The sequence below is a fragment of the Typopeltis vanoorti genome, chromosome 11, assembly GCF_054136105.1.
Source record: "Typopeltis vanoorti isolate ZY-2024b chromosome 11, IOZ_Tvanoo_1.0, whole genome shotgun sequence".
Lineage (NCBI taxonomy): Eukaryota > Metazoa > Arthropoda > Arachnida > Uropygi > Thelyphonidae > Typopeltis > Typopeltis vanoorti.
Window position 1 is genome coordinate 131,330,403 of NC_143559.1, and position 25,939 is coordinate 131,356,341.

General features: G+C 35.3%; 1 protein-coding gene across 1 annotated transcript in view; it reads left to right on the forward strand.

The window, feature by feature from the left end:
* Positions 1-25,939, forward strand: part of Gle1 (Gle1 RNA export mediator) — a 150,306-nt gene that overhangs the window by 40,309 nt on the left and 84,058 nt on the right. Inside the window, exon 3 of the mRNA XM_090400627.1 lies at positions 482-630. Within this exon, the coding sequence (XP_090256753.1) occupies positions 482-630 (149 nt within the window). The remainder of the gene's footprint in view (positions 1-481; positions 631-25,939) is intronic.

Sequence of the window (25,939 nt, forward strand, 5' to 3'; positions counted from 1 at the left end):
TCCATGGAAGCTAAGGTTGTTCTCAGTCAAGAAAGGGGTAAGAGCTAGGTTTTTCTCTCAGAGCAGTGAGTGAGTGAAATAATTTGCCCTTAGGGGTAGTGAGTGCATCTAGTGTAAATGAATTTAAGGGAAGGTATGATAGCTGGGTTGGATAATTTACAGCCTCCCTCAATGAGTCCTTGACTCCTTGGAGGTCTCAGATAATAATAATAATAATAATATAGAAATCCTGAACTTTTTCAAGCCTTCTATAGGTCTAACATAATTTTTAAAAAAAATTCAGGTTTTCCAGGTTATGTAATGAATGCCCTTAGGTTCAAGATGAAATTTATCATCCACCTAATGACATTTACAACATTCACGCCCATGGACAGATTTGAACCTATCACCTGTTGGATGGAAAGTGAAGATGCTATCCACTTGGCCAGCTAGGCCAGCCATTTCTTCAGTTTCTTTTTTTTTATTATTATTATTTTTTTAGGAGGCTATAAAAGAAAGGAGAACTAAAGCAGAGAAGTTCTATCTTACATATTCAAGTGAACTGGAACACAAGTTGCAGACATTGCTCCATAAGTATGAACAGGACAGGAATGCAAGGACAAAAGAATTGCTTGAAATTGTTGAGAAAGAGTAAGCTATTTTATTTTATATATATATATATATATTTATATTTATGACTGACTAACTTTGTTATTACTGTAAATCAGTACCACATAGAAACCTCTGATTAGATTATATAAAGAATTTGGATTCCAAACTAAACATGCTGACGTAAGTGGATTATTGTTTTAATAATAAGTCATAAAACAAACCATTTATTGCTAACTAAATTAATGATTGATTTTATCATGAACAAAAAAGAGTCATAATTTTTAGTAAAGATATGGAAATAGATAATAGAGTAAACAGACCCAGTATGTATTTTTTTCCCCTCCTACACATGAAATGCAGAGGAGCCTATAGCAAACTGATGCCGTGTGTGGATAAGAGAGGAGCTTGTTGAATATGGAATAAGTGAGAATTAACAAAGCATATAAGATAATCTTCAAACTCATCTTATGGTTATGGAAGTTGGGCTTGAGGGTGAGGAACAAAAAATAATAAATAAAATTTTGAGATCATACACAAGAATTCTTGAAATTTCATCTTCCTCTGAGTCTCTTTCCTGCCATTTTAGTTTCAAACATCTTATATTAACTCTGCCATTCTGATGTATTAATAATTATTATCAGTGTCTCCATGGAGTCGGAAGTTATCCATTCATTCGGCAATCTTCTGCAAACTCTCATATTTACAGTTTCCAGCCTATAAAAACCTACCAGCATTGATTTCGTAGTCGATGCAGCAAATTTCATAGTTGCATTGCTCAGATTCCTCAAAATCTGAGAAATTTTCTCAAAATGAAACTATTTCATGGTTTTATTCTGAGAATCAATAAACAGTATCAGTAGAGGACTTCTCTTACCACAAAAGTGTTCGATTCATTCTACATCTCTCATTGCATCCATACAAACTGCAATTGTTACATGCTTTGAAGGCTGCTAACAAAGACAAGATGTGAATTTTGTTGTATTGTTGTAGTCTCCAAGAAATTAACAGTGAGACTACAGACAACGGGGGGGAGCAGAATCTTTATAAACCATACAGAATGAATAAGATAATTTCAAAACTGAACTCGTGTGTGTAAACGATGAAAAAGGTTCTAACAGACAAGCTTAGGTGTTTAACATTATTCATAAATTATTTTAATTGTATTAACAACACCAAACGAACTATTTTATAAAATAGATGTTTATTAACTGGCTTATATTTTGCTGAATTTCGAACCAGCATCTTCAAAGCACAGAGCAGCATATTATAGTTTATATGTGATAATGAGTAAGCAAAACAGTTCAAATTGTAACAGACAAAAGAAAAGTCCTGATTTGGCACCCTCTAAAAAGAACTGTTAAAAGAAGTAGAGCCAACAAAGTATTGGATTGACTCCTACATAGTTGTAATACTTTTATTATTATTATTATTTTATTATATTTTTTGTGAAAATATATATAATCTACCTTAATTGAAGGGATACTGTCATAGCTACAAGATTCAGGATCTGCAGCAGGTTCAAGCTCTGCTAAACTATCCTCTGCAAGATCACAATCTGACTTAATAGCTGTGAACATTTTATAGTTCTTTTTGCTAACTAATTTAATTTCCTGTTTCACCATGAGGTTTTTATTTTACTGCCTTTGCAGACAAATTTTTGTCTTAGTCTATCTGGAGTTTAGGTTTGTTCTTTATAATAAATTTAGTTTAATCCTTTATCCAAGTGTGAGCAAACAAAGTTTGCACCTGAAAGTATCTTCAGGACTGGGGTCAAGTGGCAACACCAGGGCGACTCCTTGCAAAGGTGGAGCAAGCTACCAACACTCCTATCTCGGTATCTCCCATAATGCAAAACACATCTCCTTGCGGATATGTCTAATGTTATGCATTAAGGGAAGGGCCACTACCCAGACTAGTTTCGACCTTTATTGAGGTCTCTTCAGTGGGAGCCAGGTCCAAGTGGAGATACCAGTCAGAAACATTAGCAAGGTCATCTCTACCTATAGGAGTTGCCAGTTGGTGTGCCACCTTTTTAATAAGTTACTCTGGATTTAGAGGAAGATGTTGAAAGTTTATTTTTCACTTGGTTAGAATATAATAATTTTGCATTATGGGAGATACTGAGATTGGAGTGTTGGTAGCTTGCTCCACCTTTGCAAGGAGTTGCCTGGTGTTGTACCACCTTACCCCAGTCCTGAAGATACTTTCAGACACAAACTTTGTTTGCTCACACTTGGATAAAGGATTAAACTAAATTTATTATATTCTAATCAAGTGAAAAATAAACTTTCAATAGGTTTGTTCTTGTTTTCCACCCTTCATTCTTCCTTAATAATTGCATAATCTTAATTTATAGCTCACATCTGAGAGTAAAGTTGTTCAACTCTCAGATGTCAGAATGCAACTTTGATTACTGAAAAACTTTTATATGCATTTTTCTTTTCTTTTAGTGTTGCATGGTGATCAGCATTCATTTTGGAAATTATGGACTTTACAACCATGTTATAAATAACTATTTTTAATTTCCTGACATTTCGACCTTCATATCAAAGTCATCATCTGGAGTATATACAAATATACAAAGACAAGCTGAATTACATTTCACACAGTAAGCTAAAGAAACAATGATTTAATCACCGGTTATTCTACTGACATGACCTCTAGTGGAAAAAAAAATGCAGATAAAATTAAAAATTAATTAAATATTTAGAAACTACATCAAAGCTAAATTCTGTTTAAGAAAACATGGGAGAAACTTTTTTCATATTGATAGTTTTCTTACAGTACCAATGATGTTCTATTTTTTAACATGACAGTTGTTATATTAGATTTAAGATTCTGGATTATCTACAGTCCTGTTTATAGTTAGCTCTTAGGAAGAAAGATTGGGGTAGTTGATATGAATCTCACAGGCTTCCTTAAATTTGCATTCATGCTATGTTTTGGTGTGATGTAAACAACTGGTGCTTTTACAGTCAATTCTATGTAAAGTGTTCATGACCAGAAAGGCTAGTTTCACCATAGTTATTATATTTAATGTCTCATTTATTGTCTGACAAAAGGTACTTTTGTCTGATAGGAATTGTACATCCTGTTTCCCCTATGTATGGTAGATTACAGGTGCAATAAATACAGTATACTCCAGGGTGGGCCTGCGAAGGGAGTGGGTCTTTGGATGAGTTGAGTAAGCTTTTTAATTTTTTCAAGAGGTTTAAAGGTGGCTTTGAGGTGTATTTCTGTAGTATTCTGTTTATTTTATCTGATGTCCTTTTAATGTAAGGAATGGTTATAGTTTTATTGTAGTCTGGTTTATCTTTGTATCTTGTATTTTGTTGATGGTGTTTTGGCTGTAACCATTTTTTAGAAAAGTATTGCTGATAACTAAATTCGTCTTTCAGTGCTTGTTCATTGGAGCAGATCTTCAAAGACCTGTTTTTTAGAGTATTAATGACACCTAGTTTTTGTGTTGGGTGGTGGTAGGAGTTCATGTATATGTATATTGGCCAGTATGTGTCAGTTTCCGGCAAACAGTGAAGGAAAGACTGCCAGGAGGAAGACGTGTGACAGGTGTATCTAGAATGGAAGTGTGTTCTGTTTTTCAATCTCAGTTGTGAACTGTATGCGTTTGTGTTGTTTGTTTAGGTGGCAAGAATCTTAAATCTAATAACAACTGTCATGTTAAAAAATAGGACATGATTGTTACTGGAAGAAAACTATCAATATGAAAGAATGTTTCTCCCATGTTATCTTAAATAAAATTTAGCTTTGATGTAGTTTCTAAATATTTAATTAATTTTTAATTTTATCTGTATCTTTTTTTCTTTTTTTTCCATTACAGGTCATGCCAGTAGAATAACCGGTGATCAAATCATTGTTTCTTTAGCTTACTGTGTGAAATGTAACTTGGCTTGTCTTGTATATTTGTATATACTTGACATGATGACCTTGATATGAAGGTTGAAATGTTGGGAAATTTAAAATAGTTAATTATATGCATTTTTCTTTTCTCTGAAATATTTTGCTCAACTGTGGTGTTTACTTTCTGTTTCAAATCTCCTGTATACTCCTGTGTCATGGACCAATCTGAAAATATTGTTGTCAACAATAATATAACTACTAAGAGTTTTCCTTTCCTTCATGCTTACACAGTGATCAGAATACATCATGAAAATTATGGAAATAGCTACCACGTTAGAGTAAAACTTTAGTTTAATATAAACCAAAATAAACGCTCTACGTTTTCACCTTCATATTAAGGTCATCATCTGGAGTATACACATATATACAAAGAAACAAGCTGCACTACAATGTACATGGTATGCTAAAGTTACTGATCAACCATTAAAACCGTTTTTTTTTTTTTCCCACCAGAGATTGGGCCAATAGTTTTAACAGTTGATCAGTAACTTTAGCATATCATGTGGATTGCAGTGCAGCTTGTTTCTTTGTATATATGTGTATACTCCAGATGATGACCTTAATGTGAAGGTCAAAACGTCGAGTGTTTATTTTGGTTTATATTAAACTAAAGTTTTACTCTAACTCAGTAGTTGTTTTCATGATGTACTAAGAATTTTCTTGTATTTTGTTGGTGTGTATTTTCTCTACATCAATTTATGTACTTTTTTATGTTGGAACATGGTGTTAGTAATGACTTCTCAGTGTCCTGAGCAGAAATCTAGCAGGTACTTGCCTTTATTAATAATCTGGCCCTTTTCTCCAATTGGTAAAATTGGAGCTCTACTCCAATCATTTTGAATTTGTCAAAGCCTTCTGCATTAGATATGCAGCCATTTGCACAATCTCTACACCACATTTTAGCTTTTCATTTCAAATATTTATGATATTTGGCATAAATAAATGCTTTATTTATGTCATTTACACATAATACTGTATAATGACTGCCATTAAACCATTATATGTATCTACATGTGAAACAGTAAAAGGCAATAATTTGCAGTACAACAAAATTGGAATACTATTGTGGTCTGGAACCTCACATGTCATATGACTAGAATACACCTGTACTCCTGATTGCTTTCCTCCTTTCTTTTATGTCAGCTGTTTATCATGTTTGGTATCTCTGATTCCTTTTATTCTCTTTCCTCTGTTTTTAAATTTTTTTATTAGCAGCCACAAGAATGTTGTGCAACTTTCAAGATGTTTATATTCTGTATTCATCTTAAAACCATCTCATGGGTTTTATTTAGCTACTTTTAGCTTTACTACATGTTCTCTATATATTCTTTAAGAGCACATGCTGACTTATACTAACAGTAAACTTTTTTTTGTGTGATTTTTTCCTTTATATGGACAGTTTTTTAACTTCTTATGTCCACCAAGTAAGAGAAAAGCAACTTCATTTTTTGTGTACTTTTGAGTGGATATCAGAAAAATCTGTGCTCTAATAGGTTTCTTGTTACTGCAAGAGATTACAGTTTTCCCAAACATGTATAGTGCTCTGAATGGGCTTTATGCAGTGACTTTTTTTTTTTCATTGAGATAACACCTTGCAAACCACTGATGCTTATTTTTTTTTATTAACATCTATTATATATTTTTCCTATTTGTTGAGGCATAGACTTTCCCCTGAATTATCTTTCTCCTTAGTCCAGGTAATATCATGAGGGGGTACACTTGAAATTTCTGCAACCATCCGACTAGTTTATTTGGCTGCCGTAAATGACATTGAATGTGGTGCATATTCACTTAATTATTTAATTGTGATTATTCTTAGTTTTGATTATTGACTTATTTTGCTTATATTTTACCCTAGTAGGGTTTCTTAATGTGGGCGAGTTTACAGTGACTGTGGCAAGTGTAAGCACAAATCCATATTGATACAAGATAAGGTAGAAGCTTCGAAACAACTCAGCTGTGGTATTTCAGTGCAGAAACTGTGTTATACATATGATAGTGATTTGTCAACTGTTTATGATATCTAAGTATCACAATAACGATTCTTTACAGTCAGTGATTCCAAGAAGATGATGTGTTAAAAAAACTATGAAAAATGGTGGGCATGATCAGGCAATGATGAAAAGTTTCACCGATGTTAGAGGTCAATGGATTACATTTAAATGGTTTTTAAATGCAGTCCATCTTCTGATGAACCAGATACCACATACGATGAACCTTCTGCTAGGAAATCATTGTCATTAACTGAAATCGTTTATGAAGTTATCAATAAACTTCATTTGCATAGCACTTTTACACATTTTTTGAGAATTGTGTCTAATGGTATAAAGTGTGATTTGTCGAGCAAAAAGCATCTTGATTAAGTAGAAGGAATTAAATGCTCTTCTCGAATATTTGAATTTATCTAAACAGCTGGATGACTGCTCAAATTTCATCTTGAACATTAGAACTTATTAGCTCCAGGAACAATTGCTATTTACAGAAATTTAGCATTTTGAGATGTGAAGAGAATTTGTTATCTGTGGCATGATTGCTTTTCTGAGAAATGAAGTTCACGAGCTAAAAGATAAGATTACTTGTTTATAGATTCTTCCAAAATAGGCTTAAATGCAATTATAGTTTTGTTTCATAACAACAAGAAGCTTTCCTAATTGGAAGTAATAGGGGAAGGACCACCATTTAGTCTGGTCATGATTTAAAAGCGACTGCTTACCATTTTGTATGCAAGGAAAATTTGCAAAACATAACTGCACTTTGAACTCTGACAAGAGAAAAATTATAAGAACATCACAAGAAAGTATGGCCTTCCTAAAAAAAGATTTCACATGAGGAAGGGAGGAACCAGGAGGGAGTTCTTTGTTGACCTTGACCCCCCCCCCAAGAGAATATTTAAATTCTCATTTCATATCATGCTGAGCACATTAAAATAGATCTGCATTTCAGTACCTAACTACACTGATTTCTAAACATTTCAGAAACTCAGGAAAGGTATATTTGTGGAACCTCAAATTAGGGAAGTATTTATTAATCATTATAATTTTTTCATATTTATCCATTATCCTAAAGAAGTGTACTGGAAAATAACATTTAGACATTTCAACCTCTGTATTGAGGTCATCATCAGGAAAAATACATATGTATAAGATACAAGCTACATGACACTGCACTTTACAAAAGTAAAATAAATCTAAATGCTTGTTAATTATTTAACCTAGCCTGACCTCTTGTGGGGAAAAAAATAAATAAATAAATAAAAACACCAGAAGTTGTAGGCATTAGTGAAACTTGCCTATCAGCAGAAGATGTGGTCACTGGAATTGAATGTGATGGGTACAGTATTTTCAGGCAGGATAGAGAAGATAGAACAGAGGGAGGAGTACTGTTGATGATAGCTGATGAGTTGCAGCCAAAGAAAGTAGTATATCAAAATAATAGACATGTGAATGATAGTACATTTGAGGCGGTTTGGTGTGAAATAGTGACCAACGCAGCCAAATATACAGTTGGTTGCTGCTATAGGCCAGGGAGTGATATTGAATTCATGCATCAGCAAATTAGTGCATGGTTTGTGATTATTATGGTGATATCAATTGGAAGGAGGAAATATCACATGGCAAAAAGGAAATGGAATTCATATATCTTCTACCAGATAATTACTTTAAACAGCACATAACTGAAGGGACACTTGGTCTGAGATTGTTTGACCTGGTCATTGGTTCAGAAGATATATGCATAAGTAAGGTGTCCTCGTTACCTCCAATTGGTGAGAGCGATCATGTGGTATTGACTTTGCAGGTTGCAAAATTTGTGGATTTTTCTCTTAAGAAGAGGTATATATGGAATCTGGTTTAGCTTTTCTTACTATGCCTAGCATAGTAAGAAAAGCTAAACCAGATTATGAGAAGACCTTAGCCAAGAAGATCAAGGGTAATCCCAAAGAGTTCTTCCGCTATGTGGCAAGTAAAAGGAAGAATGACTTTGGAAGGATAACCTTAGTGGGTGCTAATGGTATCGAGGTAACCAATTCAGATGTAATAGTACAGTTACTGAGTGATCACTTTTCAAAAGTCTATCACCCAAGTGAGAATATCTCTGTACCTGTAGCAATAATTAATGTGAGAATTGAAGTTAAGAAATCAGAGATGCTTAGTATATTGCAAAATTTAAATGTGAACACTGCTGTAGGTTTAGATGGCATATCAGCTTGGATGTTGCGTGAATGTGCAAAGGAATTGTCAGTGCCTCTTACATGGTTATTTAACTTAAGTTTGAACTCTGGTATGGTCCCTAGGGAGTAGAAGGAAGGTAAAGTAGTTCCTTTGCATAAAGGTGGCTCTAAAACTGCAGTAGTTAATTACAGACCAATAACCATCTCGGGAGTGGTGGTAAAAGTATTGGAAAAGTTGGTTAAAGACAAAATTCAAGAATGGGTGGATCACGATATGATACTCTATAGGGGCCAACATGGTTTTGAAAAGGTCGTCATGCCTTAGCAATTTATTAGCTTTTTATAATAGAATGACATCTGAGTTGGACAAAGGAAATGGCTAGACAGTGGTACTTCTGGATTTTGCTAAAGCTTTCGACATGATACCCCATGCAATACTGTCGCACAAATTGGAACAGATGAGGATGGATAGGAAAATGGCTCAGGGAGAGATACCAGAAGGTGGTGTATGGAGGAGCAGAGTCCAGGATGGGGCAGGTGACCAGTGGTGTGCCTCAGGGCTCTCTGCTTGGGCCATTGTTGTTTAATTTGTACATAAATGATATAGGAAATGGCTTAAAGTGAGATATTCAGTTGTTTGCTGATGATGCAAAGTTGGGTAGCACAATAAAAAATCAAGTAGATGTTGAGAGTTTGCAGGATGATTTAAATAAGCTTGTAAAATGGGCGAAAGAAAATGGATGTCAGTTCAATGTACAACAGTGTAAAGTTATGCATTTTGGGATTAAAAGATTACCAGCTGTGTACTACATTGATGAAACGGTACTCCAAGAGATTGATGAGGGTAGGGACTTAGGGGTGTTGGTAGATAGGGAGATGAAGTTCAGGGAACACGTTGCTAAGGTGTCCAAGATTGCGCATAGGATTACTTGGTTATTAAGGAACACACTAACATCCAGAGATAAAGAGGTTATTATTCCCCTTTATAAAGCGTTGATATTTCCACATTTGGATTACTGTGCTCAGGTCTGGTCAACTGGATTCCTTGGAGATGAGGAGGCTGTGGAAAGGGTACAGAGGAGAGTGACTAAGTTGGTGAGTGATGATGTAAAAAATGCTCCCTACATAACCTTGTGGATTGCAGAGGTTGGTTGATAGGTGGAGAAGAGGGGTGATAGAAACATTTAAATTACTAAAAAAAATTTATAAGATTGATGCAGGGGGTAATGTTTTAGCTGTGTGATAGTGATGGAAGAACAAGAGGTCACATCTGGAAATTAAGGAAAAGTGTGGTTAACAAGGGAGTGAGAACAAGGTTTTTTGCCTGGAGGGTGGTGAATCGGTGGAATGCATTGCCTGACTCAGTTGTGATTTCTTCATCGGTAAATAAATTCAAGAACAGATATGATAGATGTGACTTTTTTCTTGACTACTTGTATTAGAAACTATAACTCATATTTAGGAATGTTAGTCAAATGAGTAATATTTATTATCCTACTAGTTTCACCGATTTTTGCTATCGGCATCTTCAGGGATACAATTCGTAAGCGATATGAAAGTAACAGACTAGGTTTTAACTGACAGTTCTAATTCATACAAAATTAGTACTGTGCGTGAGACAATATGCGTGTCGCGGGTACATGATTTATTGGTTGAGAGACATAATGTAATTGGCGTGAAAGTTCATTTCTTTAGTGTTTAGTGATCTAATTAAACTTTCACGCCAATTACATTATGTCTCTCAACCAATAAATCATGTACCCGTGACACGCATATTGTCTCACATACAGTACTAATTTTGTATGAATTAGAACTGTCAGTTAAAACCTAGTCTGTTACTTTCATATCGCTTACCAATTGTATCCCTGAAGATGCCGATAGCAAAAATCGGTGAAACTAGTAGGATAATAAATATTACTCACTTGACTAACATTCCTAAAAATGAGTTATAGTTTCTAGATATGATAGGTATTGTTTTGATAGTTTGGGTCTCCCACGATGAGTCTAATGATGCCATGGAGACACCCATAATAATAATAAAATAAAATGAAATAAAAAAATTTAAAAATAACATAAAAAAATAAAAATAATATTAAAAAGTGTTTAAATAAAAACAAAATATATGTTTAACTGCATTAAACATTTCTGAAGTCCTCTTGTATTTAGAAATGTTTAATGTAGTTCCATTTATATTTTGTTTTTATTAATTTTTTTAATTTTTTTTTATTTTATCATCATCATCATCAAATTCCTGCCATGTACCCTCAAGGGGTGCAGGATATGATAGTACTACATGAAAAAATTACATCATTATTGATTTCCTATCTACAATTTTCCTCCAAATCAGTCTGTTACTTGTCAAGACTCCAACATTATCAGATCTTATATTTCTATCGTCTTTGTACAGTATCGATCCACCTATATCTTGGTCTTTCTCTAGGTCGTTTTGCTGCCAACCTGGCAGAAAACACTTGTTTTGCTAATCTTTCCTCGCCTATTCTGTTTAAGTGACCATACCACCTGAGATTAGCTCTGCTAACACATTCCTGGATGCTGACAATGTCAAGTTCTTTCCTAATATCCTCATTTTTAATATGATATTGCCATTGATGCCATCTGTTCACACCTATAATCTTTCTCAGAACTCTCATATCTGTAGTCTCTAGTCTTTGGTCAAGTGTTTTACTTCTGACCCAGCTCTCAGATCCATAAGTTAAAACTGGTTTGAACCCTGTCTTGTACACAGCTAATTTAGTATTCCGACTAATTTCTCTCTTATTCCATATGAATTTATTCAGTTGACTTCCCACCATACCAGCTTTGCTTATTCTGTTGTCTATTTCTATATTTAATTTACCATCTTCACTAAAAATCGTGCCTAAATAGCTGAAATGTTTTACTTGTTCCACATGTTTTCCATTCACAACACAGTTGACATTTTCGATGATTCTGCCTATTTTCATTGTCTTTGTCTTTTTATTGCTGACCTTCATACCATATCTATTACAACAGCTATTCAATTTAGTCAGAGAATCTTGCAGACTTGTAGCGGATTTATTTAGAAGTATAACATCATCCGCATAAAGCAAAGAGCTGACATTAACATCTCCAATTTTGATATCATGTTTAATACCACTTTCCTTCATAATGTGATCCATATAGATAATGAATAACAGAGGGGATAATGTACATCCTTGTCTCACACCAGATTTAACATTAAACCATCTTCCTGTACTTCCTTCAATTCTAACTCCTGACTTACAACTCAAATAAAGACTAAGTATTGCTTGATATAATGCCCCATTGACACCATATAACTGCAGCGTATTGAATAGCTTCTCTCTTGGCACCTTGTCAATATGCCTTTTTCCAGATCGACAAAACTTAAATACAGATCTTTGTTATATTCCCATGCATTCTCGACTATTTGTCTAAAGTGAAGATCTGATCCTGACAGCCTCTATTTGGCCTGAATCCAGCTTGTTCTTCACCAAGCTTTTCTTCCACAATTTTTCTCAACCATTTCTCAAGTATACTTGCATAGATCTTGCCAGGAACACTCAGTAGGGAAATACCTCTGTAATTCTCACATGCAGTTTTTGATTTCCCTTTTTATATATGGGTACTATGAGAGCTCTACTCCAGTCATCGGGAATTCGTCCCTCTGTCCAGGCTTTCTGAACTATGCAGTGCAGCCACTGTAAGACTTTTATACCACCATACTTCAGCATTTCTGGTCGAATATCATCTACTCCAGCTGTCTTTGCACATTTCAAGCCTTTGATGGCTTTTTCTACTTCTAGTATGGATATGTATTTCTGACTGCATGCCTGGTCAGTGTTTTTTACCACTGTGCTGTCATCACTGCTTGTTTCATTTAGCAGTTTTTCAAAGTAATTACTCCATACTTCAAGGATATCTTTTTCTCTCATTTTCATGTCACCTTTATCATCTCTAATTCCTTTTACAGCACTCTTTCCTCCATTCTTAAGCTTCTTCAACAACCTCCAGAATATTTTGCCACCTTCTTGATATTTATTTTCTATATTTTTGCCAAAGTCCTCCCATGACTTTTGTTTAGCTAGTTTTACGCAGTGTTTAGCATTCTTGCATTTGTCTCTATATTCTTTAAGAGCACAAGCTGACTTATTTGACAAGAACTTTTGGTATGCTTTCTTCTTTTCCTTCACTGCCTCTTTAACTTCCTGTGTCAACCAGGGAGTTCTGATTTTTTTATTCTTACAGATAACCTCACCACATGCCTCTCTGGCAGAATCAATCAATGTTTCTTCAGAGTTTGCCACTGAATCTCCAAGGTTTGATTCCTGTTCTCAAACTCTTTCATTTTTTCTTCAATAATCTTTGTGTATTTTAGCCTACAGTTCACATCTGAGAGCTGCTCAACTTTTATTCGCTTTAAAACTTTCTTACGTGTTATTCTTTTCAATATGAAATTCAATTTTATCCTGCTCAAGACTAAATAGTGATCACTTCCAATTTCAAATCCTCTGTACACTCTGGTGTCCTGCACCAGGGAGAAAACATCACTATCAACAATAACATAGTCGATGAGACTTTTCTTATTCCTTGCCTCTTCTCTCCATGTGAATTTGTGCACATTTTTATGTTGGAACATGGTGTTAGTAATAACCAGTCCATGTCCTGAGCAGAAATCCAACAGGTATTTGCCATTATTATTAGCTTTGCTCTTTTCTGCAAATTTTCCCAAAATATTTTTGAATATCTGACAATCATTTCCTACTCTGCTATTTAGATCCCCAACAAGGACCAACTTTTCATTTTTCATTGTGTCAGTTGCTTTTTCTAAAGCCTCAAAAAATTCCTCCACTTCTACTTTAGTAGAACCTTCTATGGGACCATAGGCACAAATAAGTCTCATTGTCCAGTTCCCCATTCTCATATTTGCCCATATTACTCTACTTGAGACTGACTGCCATTCAAGAAGATTAGCCTCGTATTTTGTGTTGAATACTATGGCTACTCCTTCTTTTCCTTGATTGTCATTGCCTGAATATAACATTTTGTATTTATTGCTCAGAAAGATCTCACCAGTTTTGGTCTTTTTTGTTTTAGCCAACCCTATTATGTCGATCTGGTACTTATCTAATTCCTCAGCTAGCTCCATTTCTTTGCCATTCAGGCTTCTTACGTTGATAGTACCGATCTTTAACTCTGGTGATGTTGAGTTGGGGTTTATTTTCAGATTTGTTCCAGTAGCTTACTTTTCACTGTTCGCCCTGGTTCCCTGGTGAAAACAACGGGGGGCTTGTTTAACCGGGCGACGCCCTTGCCAGCATGAAATTTTGTCATGTTGTACCATCATTCTATATTTTGGTTTAACCAATAAGAATACAATTTGGTCGGCTAAATCCCAAATTTCCAGCCCATCCTCGTCCATTCAGTATCCAAGTAGATATCCAACAGGGTGCACCACGAGAAGGTGAGGATTGGACAATAGGTCAGAAGCCCCGGTCGGTTCTCCACATTCCTTTAAAGGCTATGTGGAGGTCTCCTCTCAGTTATACAGCTTTGACCCTTAAGCAACCCTTTTTTTTTTTTTTTTATTTAATTTTTAAATTATTTTTTTTTTAAATTTTTTCTATTTTATTTAATTTTTAAATTATTTTATTTTATTTTATTTTCACAAGAGGCAGTCTAGGTTAAATAATTAATGAGCAGTTAGATTCATCTTACTTTTGCATAGTGCATGTCATGTAGCTTGTATATCTTATACATATGTATTTTTTCTGATGATGATCTCAATACAGAGTTCGAAACGTGGAAATGTTAATTTCCTAAAGTTTAAGTAAAGTAATTATTCTAACACGTGTGTTGTGTCTCCATAAATTTCTTCGCTATGAATGCTGATCACCGTGTAACCTTAAAAGAAAGAAAAGAAAAAAAACCTTGTACTTTTATTTGACTGGCTCCACACCATACAGTTTTGCTTATTCTATTATCTCTTTCCATATTTATTTTGCATATTCATTAAAATTGTGCCGAAATAGTTGAAATCTGATACTTGCTCCAACAAATAAGGCATTGTTAGGACCAAGCACCTTATTAGGTTTCCACTGAGAATGCAGGTGTTCTTGTGTTCCTGTCTGTTTTTATAATTTATGTCTTTTTCATTACTGATTTCCATACGAAATTTGTTACAGCATTTATTAATTTTAGTTGAATAGCACCATCTTTAGTTTGGTGCTCTTCAAACAAATTAGTCTAGTCGGCCTGGTTGGCTGAGTGGTTAGCGTATCTGCTCTCTGACCAAAAGGCTGTGGGTTCAAATCCCGCATAGGCATGGATGTTTGTAATTGTCTTTGAAAATACTAATGATAGTGGTGGTGGTGGATGACTGTAGATGATGCGGTACGCTGTAGTTGGTGGATTGAGTGGTGGAGACGGAGAGTTGTAGAGTAAGTGCTCTCTCCCGATCAGTCTTTGGACTCTCTGGAGGTGTCAAGTAACAATAATGATAATATCTGCTTAAATTTAATGAACAGTTGATCCATTATAAAAAATTATGAAGACAAATACTGTGTTAGTAATAAATTCAATAAACTAAAGTAATCATCTGGAGTATACATATGTATGCACAAAGAGACAAGCTACATTACAATACACATAGTATGCTACAGTCACACTAATTTGGTCAACCGTTAACATTACTGCATTACTGGACTTACCTGGATTTAAAAAAAAAAAAACACCTCTACCACATCGAAGCTTCAAAGCTGGAGTCCTGTTATCTGTTTGGCTAAAAATTACTACCAGATAAATTAACAAAAGTTAACTTAGAGATCACTCAGTTAAATTAAAACAAAAACAGTATACTGATGGCGGCAGTATATGAAATATGAGCTGAAATCATTGCTGAAGTCTTAAAGTTTGCTAGAGAACTTGAAACAGAAGTTATGTGAGCTGAATGTGTGCCATCCATATTTTTGGGATTTTTAAGCCTTCATTATTATTATTATTTAGATTAGGATGGTTGGTCAAAATTTCACAAGTTTCTTTAAATTTGCATTCATACCTCTTAGTTTAACAGACTACACTAAACTTTCAGTTTTAATGTAGTCTGTTAAGAGCATGATCAAAGAGGTCAGGTTTACAAACATTGGTAATGTTGTAATGTGGCATTTATTTTCTTTTTTAAGGATTGAAATTGTTCATCCAATTTCACTGGTATAAGGCAAGTTACAGGTGCACTGGATTTAGTATACTCCAGGGTGGAGTATTGAGGGATCCAGTTGAATGTTTTTTTAAATTTTATAGGTGGTTTAAAAGTAGAATTAAGGTCATAATAGTGTGGTACCATTCTGTTTATTTTATCTGATATCCCTGTATCGTAATCCATATTATTTCCATTTTTAGATTTAGTTTTGTGAAGAATTTTAATTGATGGTATTTTTGCTATATCCATTGTTTATAAACATATTACTCATATTTACTAAAATAAAGAGCCAAAAGGCTTCACTTCGGCAATGCAAAATTTATAAAAATCAAGTGGATAATAAATCCAGCATTATTTCAAAGCTGAATACAGAAACTACAAAAGTTTTATATAAAATTTGACCACAGAGTTTACAGGAATACACTTGTCGGTATTTACGAGTTGCCCTAGCCAGACCTTATAGGAGACATGCCCGCTCTGACATCATCCATATATTCGCCTCCTATTGGTCCATTTTGATAAAGTTTCACTGGCCTGACAGCTGTTTCAAACTGGTTGGTTTTCATCAGAGACCAGGCAGCAACCTTAAGAGAGCAAAACTCTCAAAGTACTAAGGAACTTAAAACATCGGAGAGGTGTATTTTTCATAAGCGAACTCTTGGTCGGTGCATAAAAATATTTACCTAAAATAAACAGCCAAAAGACTTAAGTGATGCAAAATTTATAAAAATCAAGTGGATATTAAATCCAGCATTATTTCAAAGCTTTTTCAAAAAAGAAATTGTGAAAGTTTCGTATGAAATTGGATCAGAGAACTTACGTGAATACACTCGCCGGTGTTTACGAGTTGCCATAGCCGGACCTTATTGGAGACATGCCCGCTATGACAGCGTCCATATATTTGCCTCCTATTGGTCCATTTTGATAACGTTTCACTGGCCTGACAGCTGTTTCAAACTGGTTGGTTTTTGTCAGAGACCAGGCAGAAACCTTATAGAAGCCGAATACAGAAACTGTGAAAGTTTCGTATGAAATTTGACCAGAGAGCTTACGAGGCAAATATATGGATGCTGTCATAGTGGGCATATCTCCTATAAGGTTCAGCTAGGGCAACTCATAAATACCAGCAAGTGTATTCCTGTAAGCTCTCTGATCAAATTTCATACAAAACTTTCACAGTTTCTGTATTCGGCTTTGAAATAATGCTGGATTTAATATCCACTTGATTTTTATAAATTTTGCATCACCAAAGCAAAGCCTTTTGGCTCTTTATTTTAGTAAATACTTTTATGCACTCGACAGAGTTTACTTATGAAAAATACACCTGTCCAATGTTTCAAGTTCCTTAATACTGAGAGTTTTTGCTCGCTAAAGGTTTTTGCCCCTGGTCTCTGACTAAAACCAACCAGTTTGAAACAGCTGTCAGGCCAGTGAAACTTTATCAAAATGGACCAATAGGAGGTGAATATATGGAAGCTGTCATAGTGGGCATGTCTCCTATAAGGTCCGGCTGGGCAACTCGTAAATATTGCCAAGTGTATTCCCGTAAGCTCTCTGGTCAGATTTCATACAAAACTTTCACAGTTTCTGTATTCGGCTTTGAAATAATGCTGGATTTAATATCCACTTGATTTTTATAAATATTACTCATAATTTGTAATTCTTGTTTAAGATGTTCATTACAGAAAACTCTAATAGACAAGCTTAGGTGTTGAATATTATTCATAACTTATTTTAACAGTATTAACAACACCAAACGAACTATTTTATAAAAAAGTTATTTATTAAGATGATATCTTTGAATTATTCAAATTTGCAATGTATGCAGGTTACTTTACATGGAAAGAAAAAATCTACAATCAGATTAATGGTACTATTATGGATTCCTCCCCCCCCTTTCCCCCTTCAGCTAACTTTTACATGGGAAACTTTAAAAACAAAATACCACAACTACATACAAACCTCACTAGTGTGGTTATGCTTTGTCGATGATGTGTTTGCCATTTGGTCCCATGGACAAGACACTTGGGATGCTTTTGTCACCTATTTAATCAGCTAACACCCCAAAATTCACTGCACAGTAGAAAAAGATTCTAATAACTGTTTGCCTTTTCTTTACACATTAGTCACCCACCTTTCACATGGATCACTGTCTTTTTTACAGAAAGTCTACCCACCCCACACAGGAATATATCTACATAGACAATCACATCATCATCATCATCCAGCTCAACAGTGTGGTGTTTTAAAAAAACTTACATACAAAGCCAGAGCAATTTGTTCTAATGATACAGCTCTTTCCACAGAATTTAAATATCTCTGCCATACTTTCTTGGCAATGGCTACAATTCTTACAAAATAAATAAAATACTACATAGTCCCCTCACTACTTCTTCCTCTAATACACAAGAACAAGACATTACTATTCCTATTCTTTTTGTCAGAGGTACATCAGAAAAGAAAGCCAAAGTACTAATAAAACATGACCTTTGCACCACATTCAAACTGCATATTAAATTGGCAACTCTGATCCACTTTTCCTAAGGATAAACCCCATCCTCTAGCATATCTTGAAGTGTATGAAGTTCCTTGTGACTGTGACTTGGCCTACTATAAGCAGACAGGAAGATCTGTTAACATCTGCCTTGGAGAATATAAAAAATATGTTCACTACCATTATTATGGCTAGTCAGGACTGGCAGACCAGGCTTTGGACATCCCTTCACACAGGATTAGATGGAAGAAAACTAATTTGCTATTTAGAAGTCATTACAGATCAGAAATATTACTTTTAGAGTCAGCCATGGCTATGAAGAATTTTCCTGACCTGAACAGTATGGTTGCATTAATTTGCCAAAACTTTGGGAGACTTTTATCTTAAGATCAATGCCTACATAGCTATAATACTTCTTTTTTTACAACATAAGATGGTGCCAAAATAGGATTTAGATCTTTTGTGTGTTTACAATTTGAATTGTTTCACTTACTCATTGTCACCTGTAAAGTATAACCTGCTGGTTTGAAATCCAGCAAAATGTAAGCCAGTTCATAAACATAATTTTTATAAAATATTCATTTTGTTATTACGAACTATTTTATAAAAAAATAGTTTGTTTGGGGTTGTTAATACTGTTAAAATAATTATGATTATAAAAAATTGTTATAGCTCTGTTTGAATTATAGCTCTGCAGTGTGTGTGTGTGTGTGTGTGTGTGTGTGTGTGTGTGTGTACACACTGCAGATGATGACCTTGATGTGAAGCAAAATGTCAGGTGAGATTATTTTGGTTTATATTAAATTGAAATTTTATTGCTCTAACACACTCAATAATTGTTTCCATAATTTTTTACAATGATAGCTGATTACTGTGTAACTATGAAAAAAAGAATACACAGAGTTCCTAAAACTAAGGACAAACTACATTTTTACCTGTATGTGAAAACATTTTCATGACTGCAGCCATATGTGGACATAAATTTATTGCCAGCATGCTAATAAATCATATTACACAAAAATGTGTTACAAATTTCGTACAAATTAAATTGCAATACGTTTTTGGCAAAAGCTACAAATTTCCTAAGGATATAGTTAAGGAATTGATGTACAGTACTTATAGAAAACTATGTGCAGAGAAATTTTGGTATGGAATATGACCACCTCATATGTGGTCATATTCCATAAAAATCAAAAAAATGAATTCTTCACCTACAGCACCATGGAACAATCGAACATGGTGTTCAAGAACTTGTTGCAATATCGTTCACCAGTCATAGTCCCTTTTTCCAGCACTTGTAGCTTAGCATGTCCATTAAGCATAATGCTTTCCCTCACCATGACCACAGCACCTCCTTGTCTATCCCTTTCAAGAACATTCTCACAATGGTAAGCAGTACCACTTTCACACCAGATCAAGTGTCGTCTAGAATCAGAGGAAGGACTAAAATGACTCTCATGTGTAAAGAGTACATTAGCCCATTGGTGTCTTGTCCAGTTTTTATGGATACAAGATACAACACCACTGAAAACATGCTATACAATGATTGGCTGTGTATAAAAAGGATGCAGACTACATGCCGTCGGGCGTATAAACCTACTTGTCGCAGAAGTCTTTCCACAGTTTGTCGAGATATCTACATACCTGTGCTTGAATGGAACTGACTTACAAGCTGACCTGCTGTAGTACATCGATTACATTTTGCTGTTGTAACCAAAAATCTGTCTTCATGCTCTGTGGTAGAGCAAGAGTGGCCTCTTAGCAAATGTCTAGAACACATTCCATTGGTTTGAAATGTTGCCCAGGCCTGGATACAACACTATATGAGATTCCAAACTCTCTGGCAATATCAGTAATTCTGTGGCCTCCTTCAAGCTTTCCAATAATTCTTCCACCAGGCGTGACCGACTTCATTTTATACAAGGGCCAATATATGATGAGTGTTAGCATCATGGGCCACACACTTTTAGACAGAACTTAAATAAAAATAAACTCTGCATTTTTTCAAGGCAATAGTTATATGTATTGAATTACTATATTTGTTAAATCATTTTACTACTGGGAGAAAAGACGTACGCTATAGAAACTGTGGCCCTGAGGAAAAATGACATCAGCAAGAAAGGATCGTCTGAGAAATGACTATGTGAGGGGAACAATGAAAGTTACCAACTTAGGAGCGAAGATACAGACGGCAAGGTTGAGATAGTTTGGTCATGTGATGAGGAGGGAGGACGAATATGTGAGAAGAAGGGTCATGCAGATGGATGTGTAAGGAAAGAGGAAGCGTGGGTGGCCAAAGAAGAGATGGAGGGAGCTGGTAGAAGAGGACTTGAGGATGAAGAACTTGGATGTGGTGACAGCCCAAGACAGGAAGGTGTGGAGGAGACTCATTACAAAAAGTGACCCCACTTAAGTGGGAGAAGCTGCAGAAGAAGAATTTTACTACTGGGAGAAAAATATAAAATACTTGATTGATTTAAATATAAGTTGTTAAATTAAATTTAATTACATATTTCTGGTTTTTTTACATGTAACACAACTTAATGAGAACACTGGGCATTCATGTGCGGCAACAAGTTCATCAAAGTCAATTTTCAACGATGACTATATTCATAACAAATCCTGAAGGTGGTCATCAGTCAGTTGGCTTCTTTATGACGATTTAACCGCCCTCATAGTTGAGAAAGTACTTTCACATATGTATGTGCTTCCAAACATAGATGCATTCTCAAGCTGAAATCACTCAATGCAGGATATTTTCCCCTTGGTTCCAGTTTCCAAAAGTCAATGCCTATCACCACCCTTGACTGGAAAAAGGGGTCACACAACTCCAATTGAATAGTGTCATGCTGCTCTGAAATGTTGCATTTCATTGGGTTGTTAAATAATGTCAGTTGTGGCTGCATGTCACTGAAGTCAGAAAATCGCTTACTGAATTGCTCCAAAAGTTGGTCTAACATTGGCACAGAAAACTTGAAGTCAATGTCATGGCTCTCCTCCATCAACTCCGTGCAGGAAGGGAAATGTACCAAGTTTCCTCTGACTAGGGTGAATTTAAAAACCTTCAGTCGACTTATGAACCCATCAAGGTGTCCAACTAAATCTGAGATTGTTTGGTTACATCCCTGTAACTTCATGTTGAGTTCATTCATGTGGTTTGTGATGTCTGTTAGAAAGGCGAGTAAGCTGTTAAAATGAGGATCACATAGTTTTGTGATTAGTTCTTTGTCTTCTCATGTTCCTCTAAAAACTGTTTTATTTCTTTTCTCAAAGCAAAAAACCGTTTCAAACAGTTCCCTCTGCTTAGCCAATGTACTTCTGTGTACAACACTAAATCGTCATATTCTGCCTCCATTTCTGTTAGAAAAGAAAGAAACTTGCGGGGTGTCAAGGCCCAATTTCCACCCTTAATTAGATTCACACACTTCATTACAGTTTTCATAACATCCTCTATCTCCAGAATTTTACCACACAGAGCCTCCTGATGTATAATGCAGTGCAGCACAGGCAATTGATTCCAGCCTTCCTTAGTAAGCCAACTAAGCCTGTTTGAATACCATGCATTGATTTGGCAGCATCTGTCATAATAGCTGTGAGAATTGTTGATGTAACCAATATACCATTTACATCCTTCATAACTGCATCATAAATGTCTTGACCTTTGGCTGTGTTATGCAGTGACTCTAATGCTAGTAGCTCTTCATTAATAACATTTTTGGAAACAGTTCGAATGAAAATTAGAAGTTGAGCTGCATCTGTTATGTCAGTCGATTCATCCAGAGTCAATGAGAAGTAAGCTGAATCTGTAATAACACTTTTTAATTTATTTAATATGTGAGAATCTATTTCCTCAACTCTTTTTGTTACGGTTTGTTTTGATAGTGGGATGCTTTCAAACTCACTGGCAATTTCATCTTCCCCAAATGCATGTGCCATTTTCATAGATCAGTGTTTTACAAATTCACCATCAGATAAGGATTTTTTTGCTTTTGCTATCTCTGCGCTTACAACAAACGATTCCAAGAGTGAGCTTTTTTGTATTGATGTTGGTTTAGTAAAAATAGATTTCTGAGCACTAACCTTTCTCTTCATCTTTAATTATTGTTTAAGAGCTTGTTGATTAGAGCAAATTGTTATAGCTCTGTTTTTAAGGGTGTTAATGACTTCCAGAGCTATTACAATTTGCTCTAATCAACAAGCTCTTAAACAAGAATTAAAGATTATTAGCAGCACATTTATAAATAATGGCTATAACAAAAATACTATTAATAAAGTTCTTCATAAAACTTCATCAGAAAAGAATATAGATTACAGTAAAACCATAGCCATCCCATACATTAAAGGGTTATCAGAAAAAAAAAATCAATAGAATCCTACACCATTATTATCTTAATGCCACTTTCATCATCATCATCATCATCATCATCAAATTCCTGCCATGTACCCTCAAGGGGTGTACAGGATATGACAGTACTACATGAAAAAGTTACATCATTACTAACTTCCTATCTACAATTTTCCTCCAAATCAGTCTGTTACTTGTCAAGACTCCAACATTATCAGATCTTATATTTCTATCGTCTAAGGCACTTTGTACCGTATCAATCCACCTATATCTTGGTCTTCCTCTGGGTCGTTTTCCTGCCAACCTGGCAGAGAACACTTGTTTTGCTAATCTTTCCTCTCCCATTCTATTTAAGTGACCATACCATCTGAGATTAGCTCTGCTAACGCATTCCTGGATGCTGACAATGTCAAGTTCTTTCCTAATATCCTCATTTTTAATATGATATTGCCATTGATGCCATCTGTTCACGCCTCTAATCTTTCTCAGGACTCTCATATCTGCGGTCTCTAGTCTTTGGTCACGTGTTTTACTTCTGACCGAGCTCTCAGATCCATAAGTTAAAATTGGTTTGAACACAGTCTTGTATACAGCTAATTTAGTGTTCCGACTAATTTCTTTCTTATTCCATATGAATTTATTCAATTGACTTCCCACGATACCAGCTTTGCTGATTCTGTTGTCTATTTCTATATTTAGTTTACCATCTTCAGTAAAAATTGTGCCTAAGTAGCTGAAATGTTTTACTTGTTCCACAGGTTCTCCATTCACAACACAGTTGACATTTTCAATGATTCTGCCTATTTTCATTGTCTTTGTCTTTTTATTGCTGACCTTCATACCATATCTATTACAACAGCTATTCAATTTAGTCAGAGAATCTTGCAGACTTGTAGCGGATTTATTTAGAAGTATAACATCATCCGCATAAAGCAAAGAGCTGACATTAACATCTCCAATTTTGATATCAGGTTTAATACCACATTCCTTCATAATGTGATCCATATAGATAATGAATAACAGAGGGGATAATGTACATCCTTGTCTCACACCAGATTTAACATTAAACCATCTTCCTGTACTTCCTTCAATTCTAACTGCTGACTCACAACTCAAATAAAGACTAAGTATTGCTTGATATAATGTCCCATTGACACCATATAACTGCAGCGTATTGAATAGCTTCTCTCTTGGCACCTTGTCATATGCCTTTTCCAAATCGACAAAACTCAAATACAGATCTTTGTTATATTCCCATGCTTTCTCGACTATTTGTCGTAAAGTGAAAATCTGATCCTGACAGCCTCTATTTGGCCTGAATCCAGCTTGTTCTTCACCAAGCTTTTCTTCCACAATTCTTCTCAACCGTTTCTCAAGTATACTTGCATAGATCTTGCCAGGAACACTCAGTAGGGAAATACCTCTGTAATTCTCACATTCAGTTTTATTTCCCTTTTTATATATGGGTACTATGAGAGCTCTACTCCAATCATCGGGAATTCGTCCCTCTGTCCAGGCTTTCTGAACTATGCAGTGCAGCCACTGTAAGACTCTTATACCACCATACTTCAGCATTTCTGGTCGAATATCATCTACTCCTGCTGCCTTTCCACATTTCAAGCCTTTGATGGCTTTTTCTACTTCAAGTATGGATATGTATTCCTGACTGCATGCCTGGTCAGTGTTTTTTATCACTGTGCTGTCATCACTGCTTGTTTCATTTAGCAGTTTTTCAAAGTAATTACTCCATACTTCAAGGATATCTTTTTCTCCTGTTTTCATTTCACCTTTATCATCTCTAATTCCTTTTACAGCACTCTTTCCTCCATTCCTAAGCTTCTTCAACAACCTCCAGAATATTTTGCCACCTTCTTGATATTTATTTTCTATATTCTTGCCAAAGTCTTCCCATGACTTTTGTTTAGCTAGTTTTACACACTGTTTAGCTTTCTTACATTTGTCTCTGTATTCTGTAAGAGTAAAAGCTGACTTATTTGCCAGGAACTTTTGATATGCTTTCTTCTTTTCCTTCACTGCCTCTTTAACTTCCTGTGTCCACCAGGGAGTTCTAATTTTTTTATCTTTGCAGACAACCTCACCACATGCCTCTCTGGCAGAATCAATCAATGTTTCCTTCAGAGTTTGCCACTGAATCTCCAAGGTTTGATTCCTGCTCTCAAACTCTTTCATTTTCTTTTCAATAATATTTCTGTATTTTAGTCTACAGTTTATATCTGAGAGCTGCTCAACTTTTATTCGCTTTAAAACTTTCTTACATGTTATTCTTTTCAATATGAAATTCAATTTTATCCTGCTCAAGACTAAATAGTGATCACTTCCAATTTCAAATCCTCTGTACACTCTGGTGTCCTGCACCAGGGAGAAAACATCACTATCAACAATAACATAGTCAATGAGACTTTTCTTATTCCTAGCCTCTTCTCTCCATGTGAATTTGTGCACATTTTTATGTTGGAACATGGTGTTAGTAATAACCAGTCCATGCCCTGAGCAGAAATCCAACAGATATTTGCCATTATTATTAGCTTTGCTCTTTTCTCCAAATTTTCCCAAAATATTTTTGTATGTCTCACAATCATTTCCTACTCTGCTATTTAGATCCCCAACAAGGACCAACTTTTCCTTTTTCATTGTGTCAGTTGCTTTTTCTAAAGCCTCAAAAAATTCCTCCACTTCTACCTTAGTAGAACCTTCTGTGGGACCATAGGCACAAATAAGTCTCATTGTCCAGTTCCCCATTCTCATATTTGCCCACATTACTCTACTTGAGACTGACTGCCATTCAAGAAGATTAGCCTCGTATTTTGTGTTGAATACTATGGCTACTCCTTCTTTTCCTTGATTGTTATTGCCTGAATATAACATTTTGTATTTATTGCTCAGAAAGATCTCACCAGTTTTGGTCTTTTTTGTTTCAGTCACCCCTATTATGTCGATCTGGTACTTATCTAATTCCTCAGCTAGCTCCATTTCTTTGCCATTCAGGCTTCTTACGTTGATAGTACCGATCTTTAACTCTGGTGATGTTGAGTTGGGGTTTATTTTCAGATTTGTTCCAGTAGCAGACTTTTCGCTGTTCGCCCTGGTTCCCTGGCGAAAACAACGGGGGCCTTGTTTAACCGGGCGACGCCCCAGCCGGCATGAAATTTTGTCATGTTGTACCATCATTCTATATTTTGGTTTAACCAATAAGAATTACAATTTGGT